This window comes from Rhipicephalus microplus, chromosome 8 (assembly GCF_043290135.1).
Source record: "Rhipicephalus microplus isolate Deutch F79 chromosome 8, USDA_Rmic, whole genome shotgun sequence".
Lineage (NCBI taxonomy): Eukaryota > Metazoa > Arthropoda > Arachnida > Ixodida > Ixodidae > Rhipicephalus > Rhipicephalus microplus.
In genome coordinates, this window is record NC_134707.1 from 94,606,660 (window position 1) to 94,630,341 (window position 23,682).

General features: G+C 45.5%; 1 protein-coding gene across 1 annotated transcript; it reads left to right on the forward strand.

Moving 5' to 3' along the window:
* Positions 1 to 14,346: 14,346 nt before the first annotated feature.
* Positions 14,347 to 19,942, forward strand: LOC142769260 (uncharacterized). Its single transcript, XM_075872351.1, has 4 exons — positions 14,347 to 15,476; positions 16,008 to 16,265; positions 16,859 to 16,981; positions 17,532 to 19,942. The coding sequence occupies exons 2-4, from the start codon at positions 16,169 to 16,171 to the stop codon at positions 17,696 to 17,698; spliced, it is 387 nt and encodes a 128-aa protein (XP_075728466.1). The 5' UTR covers positions 14,347 to 15,476; positions 16,008 to 16,168; the 3' UTR covers positions 17,699 to 19,942.
* The last annotated feature ends 3,740 nt before the right edge of the window (positions 19,943 to 23,682 follow it).

Sequence of the window (23,682 nt, forward strand, 5' to 3'; positions counted from 1 at the left end):
TAACGGGAGGCACGTCGGCTGCGTGTGCACTGTGCGCCTCTGCATACGATTTAGTATACACACCCAACTATAATTATTGCAACCACCAACATTCAACAACCACTACGTTCCCTCTCCCTCTAAACCACTGGGTGAGAAAAAAAATCAAACGTGCCAGTCAGTGCATGAGGTAAGCTGGGTTCATGTTGTCGAAAGAAATGACGCCCTCTTTGTCACGAACACGAATGGCCACAGTCTTCTACGATTGCGACACCTTATGGAATGGCCCGTCATACTCAATAATCAATGACGCCTTCACTCTGTCCCGCCACGCGAACACATGGGCTACCACCTTCATGCCTGAGAACGAAAACACTTTTTGGTGCCATCTGACGCGTGGCACATTAAATTGCAGGTGTTCCAACCAGGGATGTTGTCTTTCCGTGTGTCGAAGTAAACCTTCGGTTTTCACGAAAGAATTCTCTCAGAAGTCGAACTGTAGAACCGTACAGCAGTTCTGCTGCAGTGATTCCGAGGTCTTCATTCATTGCGGTACGCAGGCCTGCAGGAGAGGAGAACGAGCTTGTCTATACCCAGTGCTCTCTACCCAATTCTGCTGTTAAAGATGCGTTCAGTGGACGGTGCAGCCGCTCCATCATTCCATTCCTCGCTGGGTGGATAGTTGATCCCCAGCTAGCTGCGTTCGATCTTTAGACATTTGGGCGATGCTGGAGGTGCTGTTTGATTATTTTGACTTCTGCTTGTACGTAATGGCGAGACCCTACAGCAGACATCGCATAAGAACACGGTTTAAGAACACAGTGTACAGGCCGGGCACATCTCCTAGACCTCCTAGGCCTTCCAAGACACCAATGTAGAACTGCTTACTATCATGCAACAGACGAAGCCTTAGGACGTCTGACGAGCTTTTCATGTGACTTAGCGCAAGCAGATGGTCAACATGCTCGTTCACAAGTAGATCCTGGCGTCCAAAGTGATCCTGTAGAATTTTGATTGCAAGGTCATAATTCCGCTCTGCTAGACGAATGCCTTCGACAGCTCGTTTCGCGCTCCGGGTAAAGTAGTTAAGTAGGTACTTGGATTCTTCTACTCGTGGCAGTTCGGTATTCCTGTGGATGGTAGCACCAAAATGGTCCCGAAAGGACTGCCATTCACGAAGACTGCCATCAAAAGGTGGTATCTGGAGCTCGAGCAGTTCAACCGCAAGCGGACGGTGCGCTCTCACCTACCATGCTGCTTCTTTAAATTGCGGAAGTTCGTGGTTGTTTGGCCCGTCTCCAGTGGCTCGCGCCTGCATTCTGATTGCCTTCTCACACTCTTGTAGCCAGAACTTGGCTCGTGACACGGCGTAAAGAATCTTTTCGTTGTACACGCTTGCTGCTGCTGTTGATGATATGTGGGGTTGAACATCCCAAAACCACCATTAGATTATGAAATACGCCGCTCAGGAAATTTCGACCACCTGGGGTTCTTCAACGTGCACCTAAATTTAAGCACATGGGCCAACAACATTTCTGTCTGCACCGGAAATGCAGCCACCCCATCTGGGATTAATGCCGCGACATGCGCGTCAGCAGCCGAGTACCTTAACCACTAGACCACCGTGGCGGGGCTGTACTCGCTTCCTGCTTTTACTGAATGTTCCATGTCTGTTTCGTCCACTGCCGCCAGAATGACGCCGTCGAGCCTTGAAAGTGCTGCTTCTTTATCCTTCAGGAAATTCATATGGCTGTTAATCTGGGAAGCATCAGGATCAGGTTGCTGCAGAAGGTTCAATAACACTGCTAGTGCTTGGGTGACACCAGTTCTGATCAGGGAAGTCTCTGAGGGGCGGCTCCCGGGTTTTGTGCACCAAATGTAACAAAATAACTGGTCCGTAGGCGTTGATCGGAGACGACCCGTTCATTCATCGTGGAGCAATAGCTGTCCTTTTCTTAAGCGCGCCTGTCCTCACTTCTTCTCTTTAGATAGTCTCACCCGCTTGAAGAGAATATTCTGCAGCACACTCCTCAAGGCCTAATACAAGAACTAAATTATTTGGCATGAAAGACAGGCTTCGAAAACGATATCACGAAATGGGCGTGCCGGGGCGCGCCGGAGACAACGCGTGGCATGTTGGCCGTGTTTACACTGTGTGCCTCTGCATGCGATTCTCTATGCGCCCACAACTAGAAATTATCTCGAGCACCAGTATTCAACGCCTGCTACACCAGAACAGTGTGATAATATACTGCGCAACACTTGCCCCTCCTGTTAGCCACGATCGTTTCTATGACGTGACGCCAAGGACCTAATACAGACCAGAAGGACGACGTCTTCGAAGACACCTCAAAGTGCAACAAATGCATATCCTTTCAAAGGTACATGTTCTATTTACTTCCAACGCTCCCTGCCAAGTGCACACCCGATGCAGTACGATTAGCACTGCACCTGACTCAAATGCATTATATATGCCACTGAAAGATGTCTTTCACGACCCCTGTGGAAGCTGCCTCTACAGAAAACCACCAGAAGAATTCAGTTACAGGAACTAGTTTTAGAAGGGTATCAACAGCTGCGCATTTTCCCTTCACTCACGGTCCATACGAACCGTAGAAAGTGTGGAACGCTTACGGTTGGAGAACAACTAGGTGGAATATCGTGAGGGGTCGGCTTGCTTTAAAACGAGTGGCCATTAAATTTGAAATATTGAAAGCAGTGCATTGCGCAATACGAGAAGCATAAGATGGCTGATTGAGAGTGGTAGACAGGAGCACATTTAAAAATTGTAGCTCAAAAGACGCGAGTGAATCTAACTAAGAACGCAGTATTTCAAAAGGTATTGTAAATACCAAGAAAACAGAGAATACTGATCCTCATTTAGTTGAAAAGATGCCAGCCATTGTTTAACAGGATGGTCCCAAAGAAAAACTCCGGCAGAGTTCACGCAGTTTGAAAATCGATGTCAAAAAAGCAGTCAGCAAGAAGCTTTCTTTATTTTTTTCTTCGAACCAACAATCAGGACCTGCAAGTGCAGTTTGGCAAGGTATGTTCACTACCCAAATGCCTGAAAAGTACGTTATAGTTTGATGGCATTCTAGTGTGAAGATCGGTTCACCCACTGCAGTGGGCGGGTTTCCGCATGCTAAAACGTCAGATCTAATACCACAAGGGTGAGCATGTGACAGCCTTAATTCTTAAAACGCCACACGCTTTCCTTATCATGTTATTTGCTTCGCCCTTGAAAATTAAACATTTTTAATCGTTCTTTCAAGAAACTCTACTCGCATCACTACAATGAATGTCAATAATCCAACAGTAAAGTGTTGTGTTCTGGGTTGTCGGTTTATGTTTTGAAATGACATGTGAGGATGCCAGGGGGCGCCGCTCTGGCATCCAGGATTTCAAGGCGACTGTAACATAAATTCAGTGTGCGTTGGGTAACCGTGGAGTGCGGTTGTTGTTCTTCTCTTCGGTGCCTCACGTCAACCCGCGTGTTTGGGCTGGTCGGCGTCCACGCCGGCCGCGTTCGTCTCCGTCGGCCGTCTTCTTCTGCTGCTGCGTCGGGACCAGCCAGCCCCTAACACAGCAATGGTGACGAGGACGTGTAAGAACCCATTTCGTTCTCCGTGTTCGTCTTTTTCTTGCTTCTAACGAACCTACCCTGCTAACCCTAGACACTCTTTGTTCCCAGCAAGGTGGCCGCTGCGTGCTGCGTCGCTTCATTTCTTCTTCGTTCAGCTACGCCGCCTCTGTCTTCTTCCTGAAACAGTGTACTGGCGTCATTTTCTTCTCGTCTGCTCCTCTCCATTCTTCTTGCTTGAAATGGTGGCTCCTATTTTACCTCCCCTATTTCTTCCTTCGCGCGGAGACCCGCCACTTCCGTGGGCTGACTGGAAATTGGTGTTTCAGGCCTACGCAGACGTGGCCGGGGAGGACGCCAGCAAGGCCGAGCGTCGCAAGGCCCTGCTGCTCAACGCGTTGGGCCCTGCCGGGATAAAGCTCTTCTACACTTTGGACGCCACCAACGCGTCGCCGACGCCAGCGTCGGGCAATACCTTCAAGAATGCTGTTGCTCATTTCCATGAGCATTTTAAAGATGTCTCGTGCGATTATCTCGCACGCGTGAAATTCCAAGAAAGGCGACAATTGCCTGGCGAGCCAGTCGCCGAGTTCATTACTTCTCTTCGAACGCTCGCCGCGTCGTGCGGCTTTGGCGCGTTCGAGGCCGATATGATCCGCCATCAGCTTTTCACCGGGGTAGCCTCGCAAGACGCCCGCTGCCGCATGCTTAAAAAAGGCTCCTCGATTTCATTATCCGAAGCCCTCTCGATTGCGCGAGCGGACGAGCTTATTCGCTCCCAGTTGGAGCAATTCGCTCTGCATCCAGTGCAGCAACTTTCTGCTGCAGGGGGCCAAGGCGGCGGCCCTTCATCTTCGTCTTGGCGCGGCGGCCAACATGGACGCCCGCCTGCACAGTCCTTCCGTGGCGGCCGACATGGCGGCCTCTCTGCGTCGCGGGGGCGAGGAAGCCGGCAATATAGCGACCCCATTCCGCCAACTTCTGGTTTTCAGGAACAGCACCGAGCTCCTAACTCGCGTTCGCAATTTTATTCTCCAAGCGCAACGGTGTATTGCTTACGTTACGGATCGGCTCGGCATTTAGCCAATTTTGCGCAGTGTCCCGCGAGAAACCGCACTTGTCTTGCGTGCGGAAAAATCGGACATTTTCAGTCCGTATGCAATTCCCTTCCAGCAAGTCTTCCTGAACCAGTTTCTTCGTCCGCTCCTTCGAGAACTGCACAGACGAATACGGTCACTGTTTTAAATGTGGATGGCCTCCACACTACGTCCGAGCCTAGCATCGTAGCTTCAGTGGGCCATGTGCCCTTGTCATTTCTTGTGGACACTGGTGCCTCAGTCTCTTTAATCAGTGCCGCTGACTTTCATAGTCATTTTTCCAACATTCGGCTTTTGCCTTCACACGTCGTTCTACAAACATATTCCTAGGAAACGATTGATAATTTAGGTCATTTTACAGCCGAGGTCTCCTATTGCAGTAGCACTGCTTCCATTACTTTTTATGTAACTGCCAATGGCAGCTCGCTTTTGGGACATGATGTCGTCAGGGCTTTGTTTATCAACATCGTCGGTGCGTCTATGACGTGTGCTCATGTCGACGTCCAAGATGATCTTCCGGCCAAAGCGCCGTCTGAATTCCACCACCTGTTCACCCGTGAACTGGGTTGCGTGCGCGGTTTCGTGCATAAAGTGATGCGTCGACCAGGTGTGTGCCCTGTGCGTGCCAAGCTGCGCCGCATTCCTCTTTTTCTCCGTGAGCAAATCTCTGCGGAACTCTTTCGCCTTCAAGCCAGCGGAATCATCGAGCCTGTCTCTGCTTCCGACTGGGTTTCTCCACTGGTCATCGTCAAGAAAAAAGATGGATTCCTTCGACTATGCGTCGACTTACGAGAACCGAAAAAGGCGATCGTCATAGACGGTTTTTCACTTCCTCACATGGAAGAACTGCTTCATCAGCTCTGCGGAGCGGTATGTTTCTCCAAGCTGAACCTCGCGTCCACTTATCACGAAGTTGAACTTTCTGAGTGCAGTAGAGACTTAACCACATTTGTATCGCACGAAGGCTCATTTCGGTTTCGCCGCGTGTGTTTCGGGCTTGCATCGGCCCCTGCAGTGTTTCAGAAAATGATGTCAATTATTCCTAAGGGTCGTAATGGCGCTCTTTGTTACTTGTATTACATTTTTGGTGTGGGGACGTACTCGCGAAGAGCACGATGCTAACTTGCATACTGTTCTCAACCGCATCAGTGAATGTGGTATGAAACTTATTAACAAGTGCATTTTTTTGTGAATGAGTTACAATTTCTAGGACATAATGTCAGTTCCCGCGGCTTGACACCTGTTGAATCTAAAGTTCAGGTTATTGTCAATGCCCCACGGCCTACTGATGCCAAAACCTTGCAATGTTTTTTAGGTCTTGTTGGTTATTATGCCAAGTTTGTCCCTCACTAAGCTGATGTTGAACCACTGCGTACTCTACGTCGACAAGCACAGCCTTTTAACTGGTCAGCTGAAGCTGAGGAGAGCTTCATTCGAGTTAAGTCAATACTGGCCTCAAAGCCAGCTGTTAGTATTTTCAATGAGAAGCTTCCCATCGCCATCACGACGGATGCGTCCGATGTTGGACTGGGAGCAGTGTTTCAACAACTCAGAGGTGATCAGCTGACCACTAACTCTTTTGCATCTCGTACATTGACCCCTGCTGAACGCAGATATTCAGTAGGAGAGCGTGGAGCTCTCGCGTGTCTTTTTGCCTATGAGAAATGGCATGTTTACTTGTGGGGCCGGCACTTCACATTACGAACAGATCACCAAGCACTGGTTGCTCTTCTTTCTGCATGATCCGAAGGCCGCCGCCCCATTCGCATTTCCCGTTGGTGTGCCAAACTCATGTATTATCATTTCAGTCTTCAATATTGTAAAGGTTCTAATAACGTGGTTGCTGATGCACTGTCGCGCCTTCCTCTTTGATACCGGTTACTGAAGAGCGGGATGAAGAAGTTGTTTCATTAGTTACTTCCTGCATTACTAAAGCTAAGCTTGAGGCAGCTACAGCTGCAGATTCCACTTTGTCTCAAGTTCTCAAGTATTTACGTGAAGGATGGTCTTCCAAATGTGCTCTTCTGAATTCTTGCCTTACTTCGCAGTCCGACAGTAGTTGTCTTGTGTCGAGGACTTGCTTTTCCGCGATGAACGCGTGATTCCCCCTGCTTCTTTCCGTAACAAGCTAATACAGCTTGCCCATGAGGACCACCCAGGCATTTTCCGCACCAAACAGGATCTCCGAGACAGGTACTGGTGGCCAGCCTTAGACAAGCAGGTCGAGCGTGCAGTTTACAATTGCCATATATGTCAGGCAGCCGACAAGTCTGCCAAACCTGCATTTTCCCCGTTGCAGCCAGTCCAGTGGCCTGATCGGTCTTGGATCCTCAACACGTTGGCACCTCAACACGTAAAACTTCTCGCATACACATCCCTCATCAGGCCAAAACTGGAATACGCCTCCGCTATATGGAATCCACCTCAGATTTACCTAATCAATGACCTTGAATCAATTCAAAATCGCTCAGTCCGATTCATACAGTCGTAATATTCTTATGACATCAGTGTTTCATTCCTAAAAGCCCAATCTGGATTGCAGGCACTTGCCCTTCGACGCCGCATAGCCACTCTTTCCCTGTTTCATAAGTTGTTTCATTCACCTCTCAACCATCCTCCATACGTCATCCCTCCGACGTACATTTCGCACCGCACCAGCCACCCCCTCCAAGTCTCCCGTTACCGCACTAGGACTGCTACCTTCTCCGCATCCTTCTTTCCGCGCGCTGTGAAGGACTGGAACGACCTCCCAAACCACGTCGTCACAATCACCTGCCCATCAACTTTCGCTAAAAATGTAACAACTCATCTCTGTCAGTGAAACTTTATGGCAATGTATATACCCACACCTATGTAGCAATATTTTATACTTTGAATGTAGCAAAAGTTTTATATCCTGTATACCAACCCCTTATGTGGCAAATGTTTTTTATATCCTGTACATCCACCCCTTATATAATACCCCCTTGTGGGGTCTTTAAGGAAATAAAATATGATGAATTTGATGATGATGATAAAACTCGGCATGGACATCATCGGTCCTTTGCATAATGTTTCACTAAATGCCCGGTTTATTGTTTTTCTCATCGACTACTATTCCAAATGGCCAGAACTTTGTTTCACACATACGGTTACTTCTGAGGTAATCATTGAGTTTCTGTCTTCAATCTTCAGCCGGGAAGGTTTTCCTGATGCCATAGTTACAGATAAGGGTCCACAGTTTCAGTCCCAACATTTCGAGGCTTTTCTTTCACAACGAGGAATTCAGCACTTTAGGTCATCAGTTTTCTGCCCCCAATGAAATGGGCAAATCGAGTGCTTTAATCGCGTTCTGAAGGAACATATCTAGGTCGCCCAAATAGAGCATCGTCCCCTCAAGCAAGTCTTGACAGAATGTTTAGCTTCGTACAGGTTCACACCACAAGGCACCACTGGAGTGTCTCCTGCTCAAGTTCTCCACAGTAGGCAACCGCGAGTTGTTCTCAACATAGTCTCTTTGCCTCGTAACATTGCAGTGTCTTCTCCTGATCAAATCCGTACCAGGGTTTTTTCTCATCAACAAGCAATGAAAAAGTATGTCGACACCCGTCGAGCTGCAAAGCAGTCCAAAGTTCGCACTGGCGATCTAGTCAAGGTTCGTGTGCCAGGCAAGCGCCCCAAATCGGGGTCCTTACAAAGTCTTGGGCCAGGTTAGCCCCACTTCTTTTCGCTTAAGTGATGGTAACATCTGGAATGCTTCGTGCCTTGTTATTTTTCATACGGATTCGCCTTCAACACCTAAAAGTCGTCCCCATCACGTTCCGTTCACGCCTTTCAACTACGCATGAGACTGTTACATGTGGCCTCCATGTACAGGCATTTCTTCTTCAAGGGGGGAGGAGTTACCAGTCGGTGTCGCTGGTTCAAGTACACCAAGTCTTACGATTCACTTCGAACCTTCAAATGTGGCTGAGACCGTTGAACCGGACTCCGGTCCACAAAGTCCTTTCGAAGCTCGTGCTGCGAGCTCTGATGAGACAGCGAATTTTACCGCTCGTTCAGAGCCTTCACAATCTTCTACTGCTCTTGATGTGTCACATCAGAGCACAAGTGACCAAGGTGCAGAGACACCTGATTCTACACCCAAAAGGGCCCACCCTAAGCGGAAGCGGCAGAGGCCGCGTCGGTTCGAAGACTACGTGATGTAGAACTCTTGTTCATTACTGTTTGGGAACATTATTGTTCTGTGAAAAGGTCCAATGCATCCAAATCAATATTGTATTGAGTTGTGTACACTTTTTTCAGTAAACTTTCAGGACTTCCATTGTACATTTTTTCAGTGCACTTTCAAGACTCATGATGCATGAGTTCGGTGTGCCGTGCTCTGAATTTTAATGTGTTCTAACGTACGTACCTTGTATAATACAGTGGTACCGATCATGTATAAATATAAACAGTGTATAGGTGAACGTCTTTCGAGGAGGGGATGATTGTTGTGTTCTGGGTTGTCGGTTTCTGTTTCCGAATGACATGTGAGGAGGCCAGGGGGCGCCGCTCTGGCATCTAGGATTTGAAGGTGACTGTAAAATAAAATAAGTGTGCGTTGGGTAACCGTGGAGTGCGGTTGTTCTTCTCTTCGGCGCTTCGCGCCAACCCGCGTGTTCGGGCTGGTCGGCGTCCCCGCCGGCCGCCTTCGTCTCCGTCGGCCGTCTTCTTCTTCTGCTTCGTCGGGACCAGCCAGCCCCCAATACAGCATAAAGATCACCAACATAAATCTCCTTCTGCAATCTTCGAACTGCTAATTCATTTAGAAGCCTGCCTTTATCGTGCCGCGAAAAATTCTAATGTACTGTAAAATTTTTTGCACCGGAACAGTGACATCTTCAATTCGGTAAGCGAGAAGTGTCTGGATGTGTTGTAGTGGCAACGCCGAAGAGCATACTGTTTAGGCTGTATGCTACTGAATCAGTCCTTACTCTGTTGCATCGCCTTTTCGCCAACTCTGTTCACATCTGATCACCGTACCAATTGCTGTGGAGCCCCTGAGTTACCTGGAAGTAGTAGCCTGGGAAGTCTGGCGCCTGTCCACTGTACACCATCATTCTTCCTCTTTTTTTCTTTCTTCACTTTTTATTTGTCATGGCCCTCTGCTGTTTCTTTTCTTTATTCCGGGAATGGGTATTTATTACGATCGCTTCGCAGCCAACAGTTTTAAAGCAACAGGTGACAACGATACTCATGTCTTCATATAGAGTTGATTATTGGAAGACGACAACGCGAGATTTCACTCACCGCAATGAAAGATCAGATTGCATGTCAGTAACAGCCAAAAACCGAGAAGCCCATTAGCGAGATGGGATCAGTTATGGCAAAAGGGCAATTTCTAATACGCATGTGACCACTGCACATTTAAGGCCCGCATTTTGTGTACTCACCCGCACCATAATTTTTGATTGCGATTCCTTGACCAAAACATGAGAGCTGTAAAAGCTTTACTTAAAAACTTCCTTCAGTGGACAGGGTGATCGAAGGGTTGAATGCGGAGGACATTTTGAAAAATCGTGCTACTGTATATAACATTGTTACGTTTAGTGATGTATTTATTACGCTGACGCGTACTGGTAGACTCCAAGGGGTCATGCACCGGAGGCCTATCTCGCTAGCCGAACGTTTTCTTCTCTTATCTGCCTGTTTCCCGCTACCCACCGGCTCATACCCAACTCACATATGCAGCAACATTTTCCTCCGCGCCGACGAAGCCCACCAGGCGAGTTAAAGAGTCTCTCTGGGAATATAGCGCTTCGAGCGTGCTATGTGGACTAGTTCAGTCTTTGCAGTTCGTCGGCCATTTGAATGACGACGTGCTACGCAGTTAGTTACATCGCTTAAGCGGTCTAGAACAACATAAGGTCCCGCATAGTGTGCCAGCAATTTTTCACACAACCCACGTTTTTTATTTGGCGTCCACAGCAACACGTGGTCTCCGCAATTACACGTCATGTGTCGACGTTGATGGTCAAAACGTGTCTTCGAGCGATCTTGCGAAGCGAGGTTGCGCAGGTAAGCAAGACGTCGGGCTTCTTCTGCCCGGCAAACGATCTCGGATATACCGGAATCATGGTGGTTCGTAAACGAGAAGATGGTATCTAGGGTATGACGAGGTGGCCGAGCATACAGAAGAAAAAACGGACTGTAGCTGGTAGTCTCATGCTGTGCGGTGTTAAATGCGTGAATGATGAAAGGTAGCACGTCCTCCCAGTTCTTGTGATCTGCTGCGACATACATAGAAGTCATGTTCGTGAGAGTCCTGTTAGTTCGTTCCGTCAAGCCGTTTGTTTGCGGATGATATGGCGTAGAGTACCGAAAGCTTGAAGCGCATAGACGAAGCATATCTTCCACGAAGTCTGCAGTGAATTGTCGTCCACGATCACTGATAACAATTTTAGGAGGTCCATGTCGTAGAACCACAAAACGTAGCATAAATAAACACACGTCAGCTGCAGTTGCCAATGATACAGCAGCTGTCTCGCAGTACCGTGTTAAGTGATCGGTATATATGACTATCCAGCCATTGCCATTAGAAGACCTCAGAAAGGGACCAACAGATCAATCCCAACTTGCTCGAATGGAGTTCCAGGGGGTAGAATAGGATGTAGTCGCCCTGGAGGAGCACTGGTAGGGCGCTCGTGGCGTTGGCACTCGTTGCAACTAGAGACATACTGTTCCGTCGACTGGCGCAATTTCGGTCAGTAAAATCTTTCTTGAAGCCGGCAAAGAGTTTTCGCTGTGCCTAGATGGCCGGATGTTGGGTCATCATGCATAGCCTGCAAGACGGAAACGCGAAGGCTCTTCGGAACTACGAGAAGATATTGTAAGCCGGTTGTAGGATAGTTCTTTTTGTACACACGTCCGTTGCGCATGCTGAAGCGAGTCGCCGATGGTCTTGACTTGGTAGGAAGGAGCTGCTGTATGATGTGGTCCCTTTGCTGCTCAATCTTAAAGTTGGTATCAGGAAATAGCAGGTCCAATGGCGGATTGTAAGTGTCGAAGTTTCCCGCGTCGCAGTCCGTCGATGGAAGTGGTAGTCGCGAAAGACAATCTGCATCAGCGTGACAACCGCCGCTTTTATAGGAAACTGTAGAGACGTATTCCTGCAGACGGAGCGCCCACCGCACTAGTCGACCAGATGGGTCACGCAGATTGACCAGCCAGCAGAGCGGATGATGATCTATCTGTCATGATGGTAAAGGGGCGTCTGTACAGGTAGGACCGGAAGCGCTGCACTGCGAAGACTACGGCGAGACATTCTTGCTCTTTGACGGTATAGTTACGCTCGGACTTACTTAGAGAGCGACTTGCCTGTGCAACGACATGTTCTCTGGTATCCAAGCGTTGAACCAACACGGCGCCTACACCGACACCGCTAGCGTCTATGTGAAGTTCTGTGGGAGCCAGAGGATCGATGTGTCGAAGAATCGGATGGGATGTTAAAAGGAACTTCAACTCAGAAAAAGCGGACGTACATTCCAGAGTAAAGTCAATCGGCACGCCTTTCTGAAGCAGGCACGTGAGTGGGTGCGCGATATTGGCAAATCCAGGGATGAATCGACGGAAGTACGAGCAGAGGCCCAAAAAGCTGCATAGTTCTTTCGCTGAGTGAGGTTGCTTGAACGCCTCCACTGCAGCCGTTTTCGCGGGATCCAGCCGTATGCCTTCTTTGTTCACCAAGTGTTCAAAGACAAGTGTTTCGCGCTCTCTGAAACGACATTTCTTTGAGTTGAGCAACAAGCGTGCTTTGCTTAGGCAGTTCAGCACGAGGTCGTGGCGTGTGTTGTGCTCACAGAAAGTGTGCCCGAAAATCACAACATCGTCTAGATAACACATGCATACTTCCCACTTCAAACCATGCAGAATGTTGTCCATGAAGCGCTCGAAAGTTGCAGGCGTATGTAATAATTTTTTGAAAAAGCTCGGTAGTTGTTCTCATTCCGAAAACTCCCTTTTGGTTCTAAATATTTATACATTATGAGACATCTTAGCAAGGAACGATTTCGACACTGCCCAATTGTGTCTTTGACAAGGCACTGCAAGTAAAAAATGAAATGGCCACTGCATGAAATGTGAATGAAGTCGAGCTCATTATTAAGATTAAGCGCCGATATTACACTGAACGAAACCACCATGGGAAACGGGGAGCTATTGTAAAATTAATAAGCACCTAAAACTAAGGAAGCGCTTCAGTACTCCAGGGCCCGGATTCACAAAACTAACTTACGAAAACATTTTTGCGCAAGAGAAATTTTCTTGCGTAAGTCGATTCACGAAACGAAAAAACGTCGTAAGAGGCCATAGTTGTCACATCGGCCGCTGCAAATAAAGCGCGCTGTGACTGCCCGGGAACATGTCAGCGATGGTGATGCAGTTGCTATATTTGCTTACGTCCCCGAAAAGTGCTCGTAAGTGGATTCACGAAGCGAAATTGTGCGTAAAAACAGCATGGCTGAGAGAAAATCCCAAGAGTGGTCCGGACCACTCTTAGGAACAATGTGGCTACTTAGAACCTGCTGCCGCAGCGGTATACTTTGGTGCCCTGGCTGGTTTTGAGTTAATTCACGCCCATCAAGGGCTGCCTGATGACTGCTGGTGCGTTTTTATTTCTTTCGGCGCTTTGAACTTCGCGTGTTGTTTCCCTTGTATGTAGTGGATGGTGTTGACAACCACCATCGTCCAATAGGTTAGAAGTCGCAGTAATTGAAGAATTCTATTGGGCGTCAATGGCATAAATTTCGCATGTAAAGATTTGTGGTTGGATGAAAACCAATGTGATACGTGAATGGTCGTTGCATTCGAACGCGACATGGCATATGATCAACCTTATTTGTTATGTTGTTGTGTTGCGCCCCATCTCATCCAATTAAAAATGCGACTCGAGATCCTTGCCTCATTGGTGGAAATTACCACCAAAGAGGTTAATGGGAGCACATTCTTTGCACGCTATTGGAAATAAAAATGAGAGGAAGTTTTCAGTGAGTGGTTCCTAAAGTTTGTGCTCTAGTGTACTTTCATTGGCTCTAACAGTCCAATGGTTGCGATCTCTGAAATACAGCTGTCGATACACTTTGGGACGATCTGGAACAAAGCGTACTTTGTAAACCAAAGCGTATTAGGGGTGCGCATGATTACGCATGGAACTACAAACAAATCATGCATCTTCACCTTCCCTGTTCAGACACCGATAAGAACCGTGATACTATGGCAAGCAATCGGAATGAAATGACCCTAGTAACTTTGTATGACACCAAAAATATGCAAACCCTCACGATTCTAGAGCAAACCTTGGCTGAATTCATCCCTGCATCAATTACCAGCCATTTAACTTGGCGCACGAACATCATTCAAAGGTAGAGCGAGCCACTGACAAGTATTTTGTGCGACGTAGCGACCACTTGAGCTGAGAATAATAGCGTTGCGAAGGCGAATCCCCTGTCGCATGCTCTGATCGAAGCAGACGACAAACGCGAGCAGACGACGGCTTGGCCGACAGGCACAGCTTGTGATTGGTTGTGAAGCAATACCCTCCACATCAGCTCACTCCGTGACGTTGCCAAAACACTTCTTTCATCTGGCACGCCTGTCCTGTTCGTCATATCACCCCCCTCGCACTTAAAAGAAAATTTTTTCACGCCGTGAAAATAGTGCAAGTGCTTTCTAAGAGCTCTCTTATCGTCTTATGTGCTGCGCAGTTGTCGAAAACAACATGGCGTCGTAAACAGCATATCGGTCGGTGCGACTTTCAGCAAACGCTTCTCGCACGAGTTACTTCAGCGTTTGACCGGATGTGTTGTGATTACAGCAGCTCTTTCGGTGCGTGTAAGCAGTGCGGAAAGCTGTGGCAGTGCAATGGTGTACGGTGAAGCGCAGCGAAGCCTGTGCATCGGTGTGGTTATCAAGCGGGGATCAGCGTCGATGTATCGACGGCAACTAGCACTCGAGAAGCCTGCAATGTCTGTTTGTGTGCCGGTAACAGTTCGTTCGCTTGACTTTCCAGTCTCTCAGTTGGGTGCTGTGCGACATTTCGGATTGACAGCGTTTTGACACGTTACTTGAGTGACCCCAAGTACGTACGGAAACGTATGAACTACGCGCTCGGTTCTTGCTTCGCCACTAGTTAGCCCGTACGCTTCTATTTACTTGAGAGCAATGTACTGTTCGGGAGTGAAACGATGTTCGTTGTGAACAGTGGTGCTGTGCCGACGTTACAAGACTTGTGAAGAAGCTGTGCTCGTGTGACCGAAAATTGAAAGACAGCTTTGATAACTGTTTTGCCCTGCGAAGTTGTGGTGGGGCAGGTTGGCGCTTTTGTTTGTTAAGTCGTCACTTCTCCTTTTTGTGATAACCATAGTCCTAGCGCTGTGATGTGATCAACCGAAACTGCGAGATGCTACATTCTATTGTGGATCGTGTTACTTTGGAAGCGTGCCTAGACTGTTGTTCGGTAACAACTTGAGAGTTCTATGTGGCAGCGAGAGCCCGTGAACGTCAAGCTTCCCTCCGGCCCCCAGAAAAAGCAAAGATTTCACCGGTGCCTTGCTTTGGATGAAGTTGTAGGCCAATATCGCCTAACTACAGGTTTCCGAGTTCGTCTGGCCATCGTTTTGCACGGCACTAGAGCCTTGACAACAGCTGGTCATGGCCAGTTCTTACACTTTATCAATGGACGTACACGCCTGGTCAGCCCTTCATTGCTGTCATTGGCACCTTCCAGTCTGCAGATGCCCTTTGCCTGTTGGCCGTACTTGGTTCCTCATGACACCAACGGCCACTAAATGCTGCCATCGGTGAGTTAACTTTACATAACTAAATTTCACCGGTACTATAATTCACGCAGTTCTATAACGTGTGCAAGTTTTCAAGCCCATCAGATGTAATGTTTCTCTATGGTAAGTTGAAGCATGAAAAATTTACTACTACTGTTATATACATACATATATTATGGAGCAAATACATCAAAACTTTTTTGTGATTTGATACAAGTGAGCTCTTGTTTGAATATGAGGTTGGGCCTGTCGATTGACCAGGTTTGATAATTGAAAAGTTAATGTGAATTTATTTTTCAGGAGCCAGGTTGCACTTAATAATTTGTTATTTTGGAAAATTAGTTCTATAGACGATTACCACTGTGGTAGTACTATACTTCAGTACGACATATATATTGCGGTACATAAATTTTACATGAGGCTTCAGTTTATTTCAAAGTAATTATAGCAGATTTTGGTCACATTAACAAAGTGATAGCTTCCTCAAATAAGTATTATAAGTGAGTGCTTTTAATGATTGTTTTTAAATATCTCGTTTTTGGCTCTTCACAGATCGCAGAGATTGGTTTGTTAAGGTCCTGTGATGCATCGGTTGCACATTCTGGCACACCAATCCTCATTATTACTTGGGGCACCTGTACAAAAATAGGAAGGACACGTTCTCCCTAACTATGCAAGCCTATGTCACTGCTGGGACTGTTATCATTTAGCGGATGTGGCGTGGAAGCATGCATGGCAGCCTCATCTGGAAGGACTGCGATCTGCTTGGGAGCTTCGAGGGCACAAAACTGCCTAACGGCTGGCTGCAAGGTTAGTTTTTCTTTATTACATACGATTACGTGAACACCACTTACTGTGCACAAATTGAAAACCCAAGCATGGTTGCTTTCAGTGGATACCTGTAATATTCTTACAGATAATTCTTATTCAACATTTATAGAACTAAATTGCAAGATAATTGAGAATGTTGAAAGCTGAAAGCCTGCAGCTTATGAATGAAACTCCAATAATCTGAGACTGAAAAGCTTGTGCTTTGAAACGAGCACAAATACTTTGATTCCTTATTGAGCTCTCGAACTTGTGACTCCCTCTGTGGATCAAGTGCTCTGGAAGGAAATAGCAAGTGGGTGAAAATTGCCTGGCTTTTCACAACTTGCAAGAAGAAAGACCTATTGAAGAAGCCTCAGATGACATAGGGCCAGTAACTGCATCTTTTACCTAATGTAGCTTTTTCTCTCTCAGTGCTGTTGCTTGTGTTTCAACCGAACATGTTCACCACGATTGCATAGTGATATATATTTTTCTACAAATTGTACCTGACCTAAGTATGCATTGTTGATCTCTAAAGGTGACGTTCAGTGTGTTTCAAAGCCATGGCTTCTCATTTCTCTGTCTGTGGCTAGCCTATTTCAGCAGCAGAGCGAGGCAGCTAGCACACATGCAATCCAAGTCATGGAGCGCTCCTTTGGTGTTCTGTGCAGGACGCAGCATATCAATCCGGCAAGACACTGGTATCAACAATAATGGTGAGTGTTGGTGGCACCTGTAGGAGCCCGTTGTGTTTGTTGCGTATGATTATTTCCCCTGATGAAGTGTATTTTCGAAAGGTTTTCTTCATTTAGAATGATAGATGTCAGCAACAAGCACACTCATAATTCACAAGTTCTTTGTGTCTTCTAGACTGTCCATTTGCACCTATACGCAGTACGGTGAGCTGGCTATGTTAGACAGCCTTAAAGTTATGAACATTGGCTGTTGTGTTGTAATGCAGTCCAACTTGTGTTTCTTAGTGAACTTATTTGTGGTCTGCTTCTCGCACCTAGTGTAAAGTCAAAGTAGAAGAAACTTTATTGGCTTTTTATGTCTGGCAGAAGTTTCATGCCTTCATTTATAACATTGTAGTTTTGCTCTTGTATCATAATTAATATATTTTCAGTCTTCACTGTTTGTGTGTGTGTGTGCTGAGGCTTGTCATTGGCTTCTGAAAATACAATATCGGTAAATATGAGCACATAATTGACAACTATACACTCTTGCATGTAGCATGGTTGTAACAATGATCTGTATTTTTCTAAGTTCCAGCAGTAACAAGGGGTTCGGTGCTCCACGGTCATGTACAGTGTATCAAGAACAGAGCACAGAAGACCAACAAGTATAAAGGGACTGCCAGTGACTGTTCTCCTGCTCAAAGTTTACAACAGCAGAAAGAGCACATTGTGATGTCAGGAGCAGCTGCTGCTTAACTTCTTAGCAGTGCATTATTCAGCAGTTCCTTTGCTTGCATTCGAAATTATTTAAATTTTGCATGGAAGATACCAAACTATGACACTAATTTAAAGGCTGCTGTAGTGTTAGTGGGCAAATATTTTTGAGCTGAAGTTTTTAACAGGTGTGTTCAGTGCCTGCGTGCCTCTACATTTGCATGCCAGAAATCACAGCATCCATGGTCGCCAATGGTAACTGTGTTTGCATTCTTTGTAGTACAAGAAGTAAAGCCATGGATGCAGTAATCATGTACTTAGTCGATGTAATCCTTCAGTGTACACTCATTTGTATAGCACCAATGATGCCATGAGTGTATAAGCTCTGGGAAGTGAATCTATGTGGATTATTTTATTTGGAAGGAAGAGGATCATCACTACTCCTAGTATATCTTAACAGTAGATTTTAGTGCTTGGGTATTATCCCACTGCCTGTCCGTCCTTCAACAGTCTACTTATCTACTGTGTAAGTGTAACTTTTTAAATGTATACTTTGCTCGGATAGGTTTGTTCATAATGTAATGCAAGTGACTTATCATCTATGCAGCTCTACTCAGAGTAGAAATAAAAGTATTTATTTTTTTATATGTAGCTATAGCATGCATTCACTTGTGTTTTTTTTTCTAGGTGCCTGTACAATTGTTTAGCCCTACTCGGTTGCTGACCCGCAGGTCGCGGGTTCAAATCCCGGCTGCGGCGGCTGCATTTCCGATGGAGGCGGAAATGTTGTAGGCCCGTGTACTCAGATTTGGGTGCACGTTAAAGAACCCCAGGTGGTCGAAATTTCCGGAGCCCTCCACTACGGCGTCTCTCATAATCATATGGTGGTTTTGGGACGTTAAAACCCCACATATCAATTGTTTAGCCCTACAAAAGTGCTGGTATACTCTAATTTTGAATCTGGCATCTTAAAATAGTTTGTTAGTGGAAGTAAGAATGTGTTTACAACCAATATTACTATCCTCAGATGAACTGTGAAAACTGTGTGGAAATTTATTTACAGTTTTTGAACGTTGTGAAGGCAAATGTTATGTTCTTTTATTGTGGTCCCTGTTTCATGCAAATGACCCATAATTACTTGGCAGTAGCACAGTATTAGTTGTTATTTTACACATATGTACTGAGCAACATCGCAGTTGAGGCCAGCAGCAAGTCATACATGCAGTGCACTGGAGCATCACCTCACATAGTGTATAGTCTTTACCCACCAGTAAACTCAATATTTTTCAAGCAGACTAATAGACAGCTGTATGGGAACTGTGTTGGTGTGCAAACTTTGAAGTCTTCTTGAGGAGTGTTTTTCATCATTTTTGTCCAAGTGAAGTAGCTACCCAAGGCCACACCTGGTGGGAATGTGGTGGTTTCCTCTCTCCAAAAGCACTCCTACCAGCTGCCTCAATGTTAGCATGGGGTGAATTCACAAACTGGAAAAATAATTGGTCTTTGTTTTCTTGGCCGAAAGAGTCACTTCCACCGTTGAGCCACCACGACGCGCCAGAATAGAAACATTTAGCTAAATAAAGTTGATTCTACTTTTGAGAAGTGTTTTGGGGAAACGAAATGGCACCTATAGCTGTCAATATAAACACTGTTTGCACCAAGGAGCTTAGTAGCTTATATTTGTATTATTCATGTATTGTCTAGAATTTACTCGCACTGTGCCAACTTTCAGCCCAAGTGTCCTAACATGCTTTGTTAGTGGCTTGTGAATGAGCCAAGCTATGTAAATAGAGTGATACTGCAGACATGTACAAAATATTGATGCACAGCCCTTTTCTTTAGCATGACATTGTCAAGGGCTTTATTCTTGTGTTTTTTATAAAGAGTGCTTGTCACTGGGCATCAGCGGAAAACTATGCATCAAGCTTTTGCGAGATGGTTCGAGAAACACCGTGTTCAGACATAACAGTGCCGGTGGATTTCTCTCGTAAGTTACTTTCTGTAGTATATTCAAAATGAGTTTATTAGAATTGTTGTTTTATAGCCATTCATTTTAATATTTACACCTGAGTGTGTGTATGTATGTATGTACGGGTGTACATATGTATATGTGTGTGTGCGTATATGTATGTATGTTTGTATCTTTTAAATGAGAATCCGTTTATCATTGGTGAGTAAGTTTGGTAATGATATGGCTGAATTTGTTTCTAGTTATTTCTCTTTTGAGCCATTACATATTTCAATTTATTTTGTACTGCATAAAAATAAATGTAACCTTACACAGAATATGTGTGTTCGAAGAAGTTGTTTTATTTACCAACCTACAGTCATGGGCAAGCAATTGGGTAAAATGGAACGGACCTGCGAAGATTAGTTTACAGCATAGCTACTCTACATGGCATATCTCGTACACATTGCGTCGGTTTAATATCTCGATTTCAACCTTTCAATTTTATTCAGAATAAGCAAGCTATCACCCGTGGTTGTATATGTGTGTGATATTTATGCATACTGTGATACCGGTTCGCAATTACAATTAAGGTCACAAACCTAGTCAAGCTGAATACACGAATTTTGTCCATGCACCTTTCATCTGCACTGAAACTGTTGTTAATAAAAATAAACTTCAGTTTAGAAATTTATTCTAGTAACCAAAAGCAGGGTATCTCTTTATCACACAAATCAAATTGCTATTGTTCTGTTTCATTCTGGACAATAGGGGACCCTCTCAGCAGAACTCGATTAACTGCTATAGTTCATTTTAACCATTGACAGCGACATTACACTGAAGCGTGCAGCATGAGAAATAGCGGGAGAGAAGACAGAAACTAATCACTCTGTTCGCGTCAGGGCTAACTGTCCGTGCTCTTTGGTCTCGCTGCATGTGATGATGCCCACCAAATTAGCACGAAAGCGTGTCCCTACAAAGGCAGTCAACTTGGCTGCAAGCAGTTAGCTCACTGCATGTGTAGATTTTCTTCAAAACACCGTGAAGACTGATTGCTGGTCGAATATTCAAACACGTGAAAAGTAATATACCAGGTATAATTTGGTATTTCAGCACTGGACACTTTTGCGATAAGAGAGAATGGAGGAAAAAAAATTATGAACCCTGAATTGTTTAATTTTTGAAGGAGCACAATACAGCGCTTTTGGGTCAAAAGGGGAGTGAAAGAAGCAAGTGCGAAAGCCTACTTCTCAAAAAATTAGTACCCGCCACCACGCATAATGTCAGACCGGGCAACCTCTTGAAAAAAAAAAGTGCTCAGTGATTCTGCGAATCGAACCAAGTACCTCCTAGATTGAAGTTGAGCGCTGTAACCGCTCGTCCACTGCACCAGTGCTTGCATTCGCCCTATTGCTGATATATCGTCATTCCTTCGAATGAAGCCAAATGCAAAAACGTCCGGTGAAACTTTGTCAAAAATATAAAAAATAGTTAGAATGCATTTGCCCAAGGTTACTAGAAGATAGAAACCGCCACGTGTGACTGTATAACCGTGCGCTATCTATTCTTGTACATTACTGTCATGACGTTGGGATAGCCGGCTCTAACGTAGGCTACCTTCTCATAGTTTGCCAAATATAAATAAGAAAATAAAAATATATAACAGCCTGTGACAACGCTAATCAACTATTATGAGTTCACTGTCACTAGTGTCACTTTCACTAGATGAATGCTCAGTTTGCTTCCATTATCGTTATTTAGGCAAGTTTTGGCTCATTAACTCAACTCTCCTAATTAGCAATGACTCTCACATCTAAGGACAGTCACACTTCATCTCGCTTTCTGAGTGGCTGTCACTCCCATATAACGCGTACTCCTATCTTTTATGCTCTCCGAGCATCTGACGCTGCTTTGCGAGACTTTCCCTGACGTCTGCTGGGCCAGAAAATTGTCTTTATTATCTATCAATTTCAAGCTTTCGCGAAGCCAAAACGAGAATCTCTCTCTCTCTCTCTCTTCATCCTTTTCGCACGTGTGATAACGTCTCTCGACCTCAAGACTCGTATACACGTCCCTTGCTTTGTTTGCGCACTCAAACAACGCTGGACGAAATATTTGCACCGTGTTTTGTGAAAAGCATTAGCACTGAGACACCTCCCGACGAGTCTCCCTCATTTTACGTAGACATATACCTAAGCGTAAGCGTATGCACGTTCTCGCATTCCGGCTTTATAAAAATGCCACGGTGCATGGAACCAGCGAAATTCCGCTCACAATTTCATTTGATTACTGCTGTTATCTATTTTAGCACAATTCGTCTGCAGGCACCAAAGTCGCTCATGTGTCTTGTAATAAGAATATTGTAACAAAGGCTACCTTTGACTATAGGTACAAAACACCCTTACGTTCACCACCATACCGTGCTAGATTGCACGGAATTAGTTAAGTAGCAGCGCAGCTTCAATGAAATGTAAGGTAAGTGGTCGCTTTAAATAAGGGAAGACATTCAAGGCACATTTTCAAACATTGCATGCATCGATTTATGTGTGGTTTCATTTATGTGGTGCACCTCGAGTGTTGTTTACTTGTACTAGGCAAGATAGTGCATGGATTGCTCGGTGGCTTAAGGCCATCAAGCAATTATTTTTTTTAGCTACAGTAGTTGATTAAAGGCGAGTGCTTGGCTTTGCACCGCCCACCAAAACGTCTATTACAACGTACGCGGCATCCCGTAAGCGCTGTAGCAGACGCTCGCGGAACTGAAACTTAGATGCAGCAAATCATTGGCTATCATCGTATACTCTCGATGCTAGATGCTTTGCGTCCTACCTTGATATTATCGGCACACACTTCTTTCTTTCCTTGTCGTTTTATCGGCTATCGTCGGTCCTCCTTGCCCTCTTAAGTGCCGAATAAGTTAAATTCATACCCGCGCTATAGTAATCCCTCCAGATAAGAGAATTTTTGGCTAAGAAAATGCGTAGCCAAAGAGAAAGCTTTGTGAATTCGGGCCCAGGTTACCGTAAGATGAGCCACCTAAAAGGAATATCGAGTCGGTTAGATGTCGCCGCTGTCATTGAATTTTTCTTTGCGGAAAGCATTTTAAACGAATAAATAATGAGGACAAAATCACTTCGTGAGATGTGGCATGCAATACGCGTAAATATTCTGGGCCCGAATTCACAAAGCTTTCTCTTTGGCTACGCATTTTCTTAGCCAAAAATTCTCTTATCTGGAGGGATTACTATAGCGCGGGTATGAATTTAACTTATTCGGCACTTAAGAGGGCAAGGAGGACCGACGATAGCCGATGAAACGACAAGGAAAAAAAGAAGTGTGTGCCGATAATATCAAGGTAGCACGCAAAGCGTCTAGCATCGAGAGTATACGATGAGAGCCAATGATTTGCTGCATCTAAGTTTCAGTTCCGCGAGCGTCTGCTACAGCGCTTACGGGATGCCGCGTACGTTGTAATAGACGTTTTGGTGGGCGGTGCAAAGCCAAGCACTCGCCTTTAATCAATGACTGTAGCTAAAAAAATAATGGCTCGATGGCCTTAAGCGACCGAGCAATCCATGCACTATCTCGCCAAGTACAAGTAAACAACACTCCAGGTGCACCACATAAATGAAACCACACATAAATCGATGCATGCAATGTTTTAAAATGTGCCTTGAATGTCTTCCCTTATTTAAAGCGACCACTTACCTTACATTTCATTGAAGCTGCGCTGCTACTTAACTAATTCCGTGCAATCTAGCACGGTATAGTGGTGAACGTAAGGGTGTTTTGTACCTATAGTCAAAGGTAGCCTTTGTTACAATATTCTTATTACAAGACACATGAGCGACTTTGGTGCCTGCAGACGTATTGTGCTAAAATAGATAAAAGCAGTAATCAAATGAAATTGTGAGCGCAATTTCGCTGGTTCCATGCAACGCGGCATTTTTATAAAGCCGGAATGCGAGAACGTGCATACGCTTACGCTTAAGTATATGTCTACGTAAAATGAGGGAGACTCGTCGGGAAGTGTCTCAGTGCTAATGCATTTCACAAAACACGGTGCAAATATTTCGTC

Excerpts from the sequence above, each read along its gene's own strand:
- LOC142769260 (XM_075872351.1), top strand. The coding sequence starts at position 16,169 with ATGTGGCGTGGAAGCATGCATGGCAGCCTCATCTGGAAGGACTGCGAT. Across the intron at positions 16,266-16,858 it reads GCCTAACGGCTGGCTGCAAG|CCTATTTCAGCAGCAGAGCG; the intron begins GTTAGTTTTTCT and ends GTCTGTGGCTAG. Across the intron at positions 16,982-17,531 it reads CACTGGTATCAACAATAATG|TTCCAGCAGTAACAAGGGGT; the intron begins GTGAGTGTTGGT and ends TATTTTTCTAAG.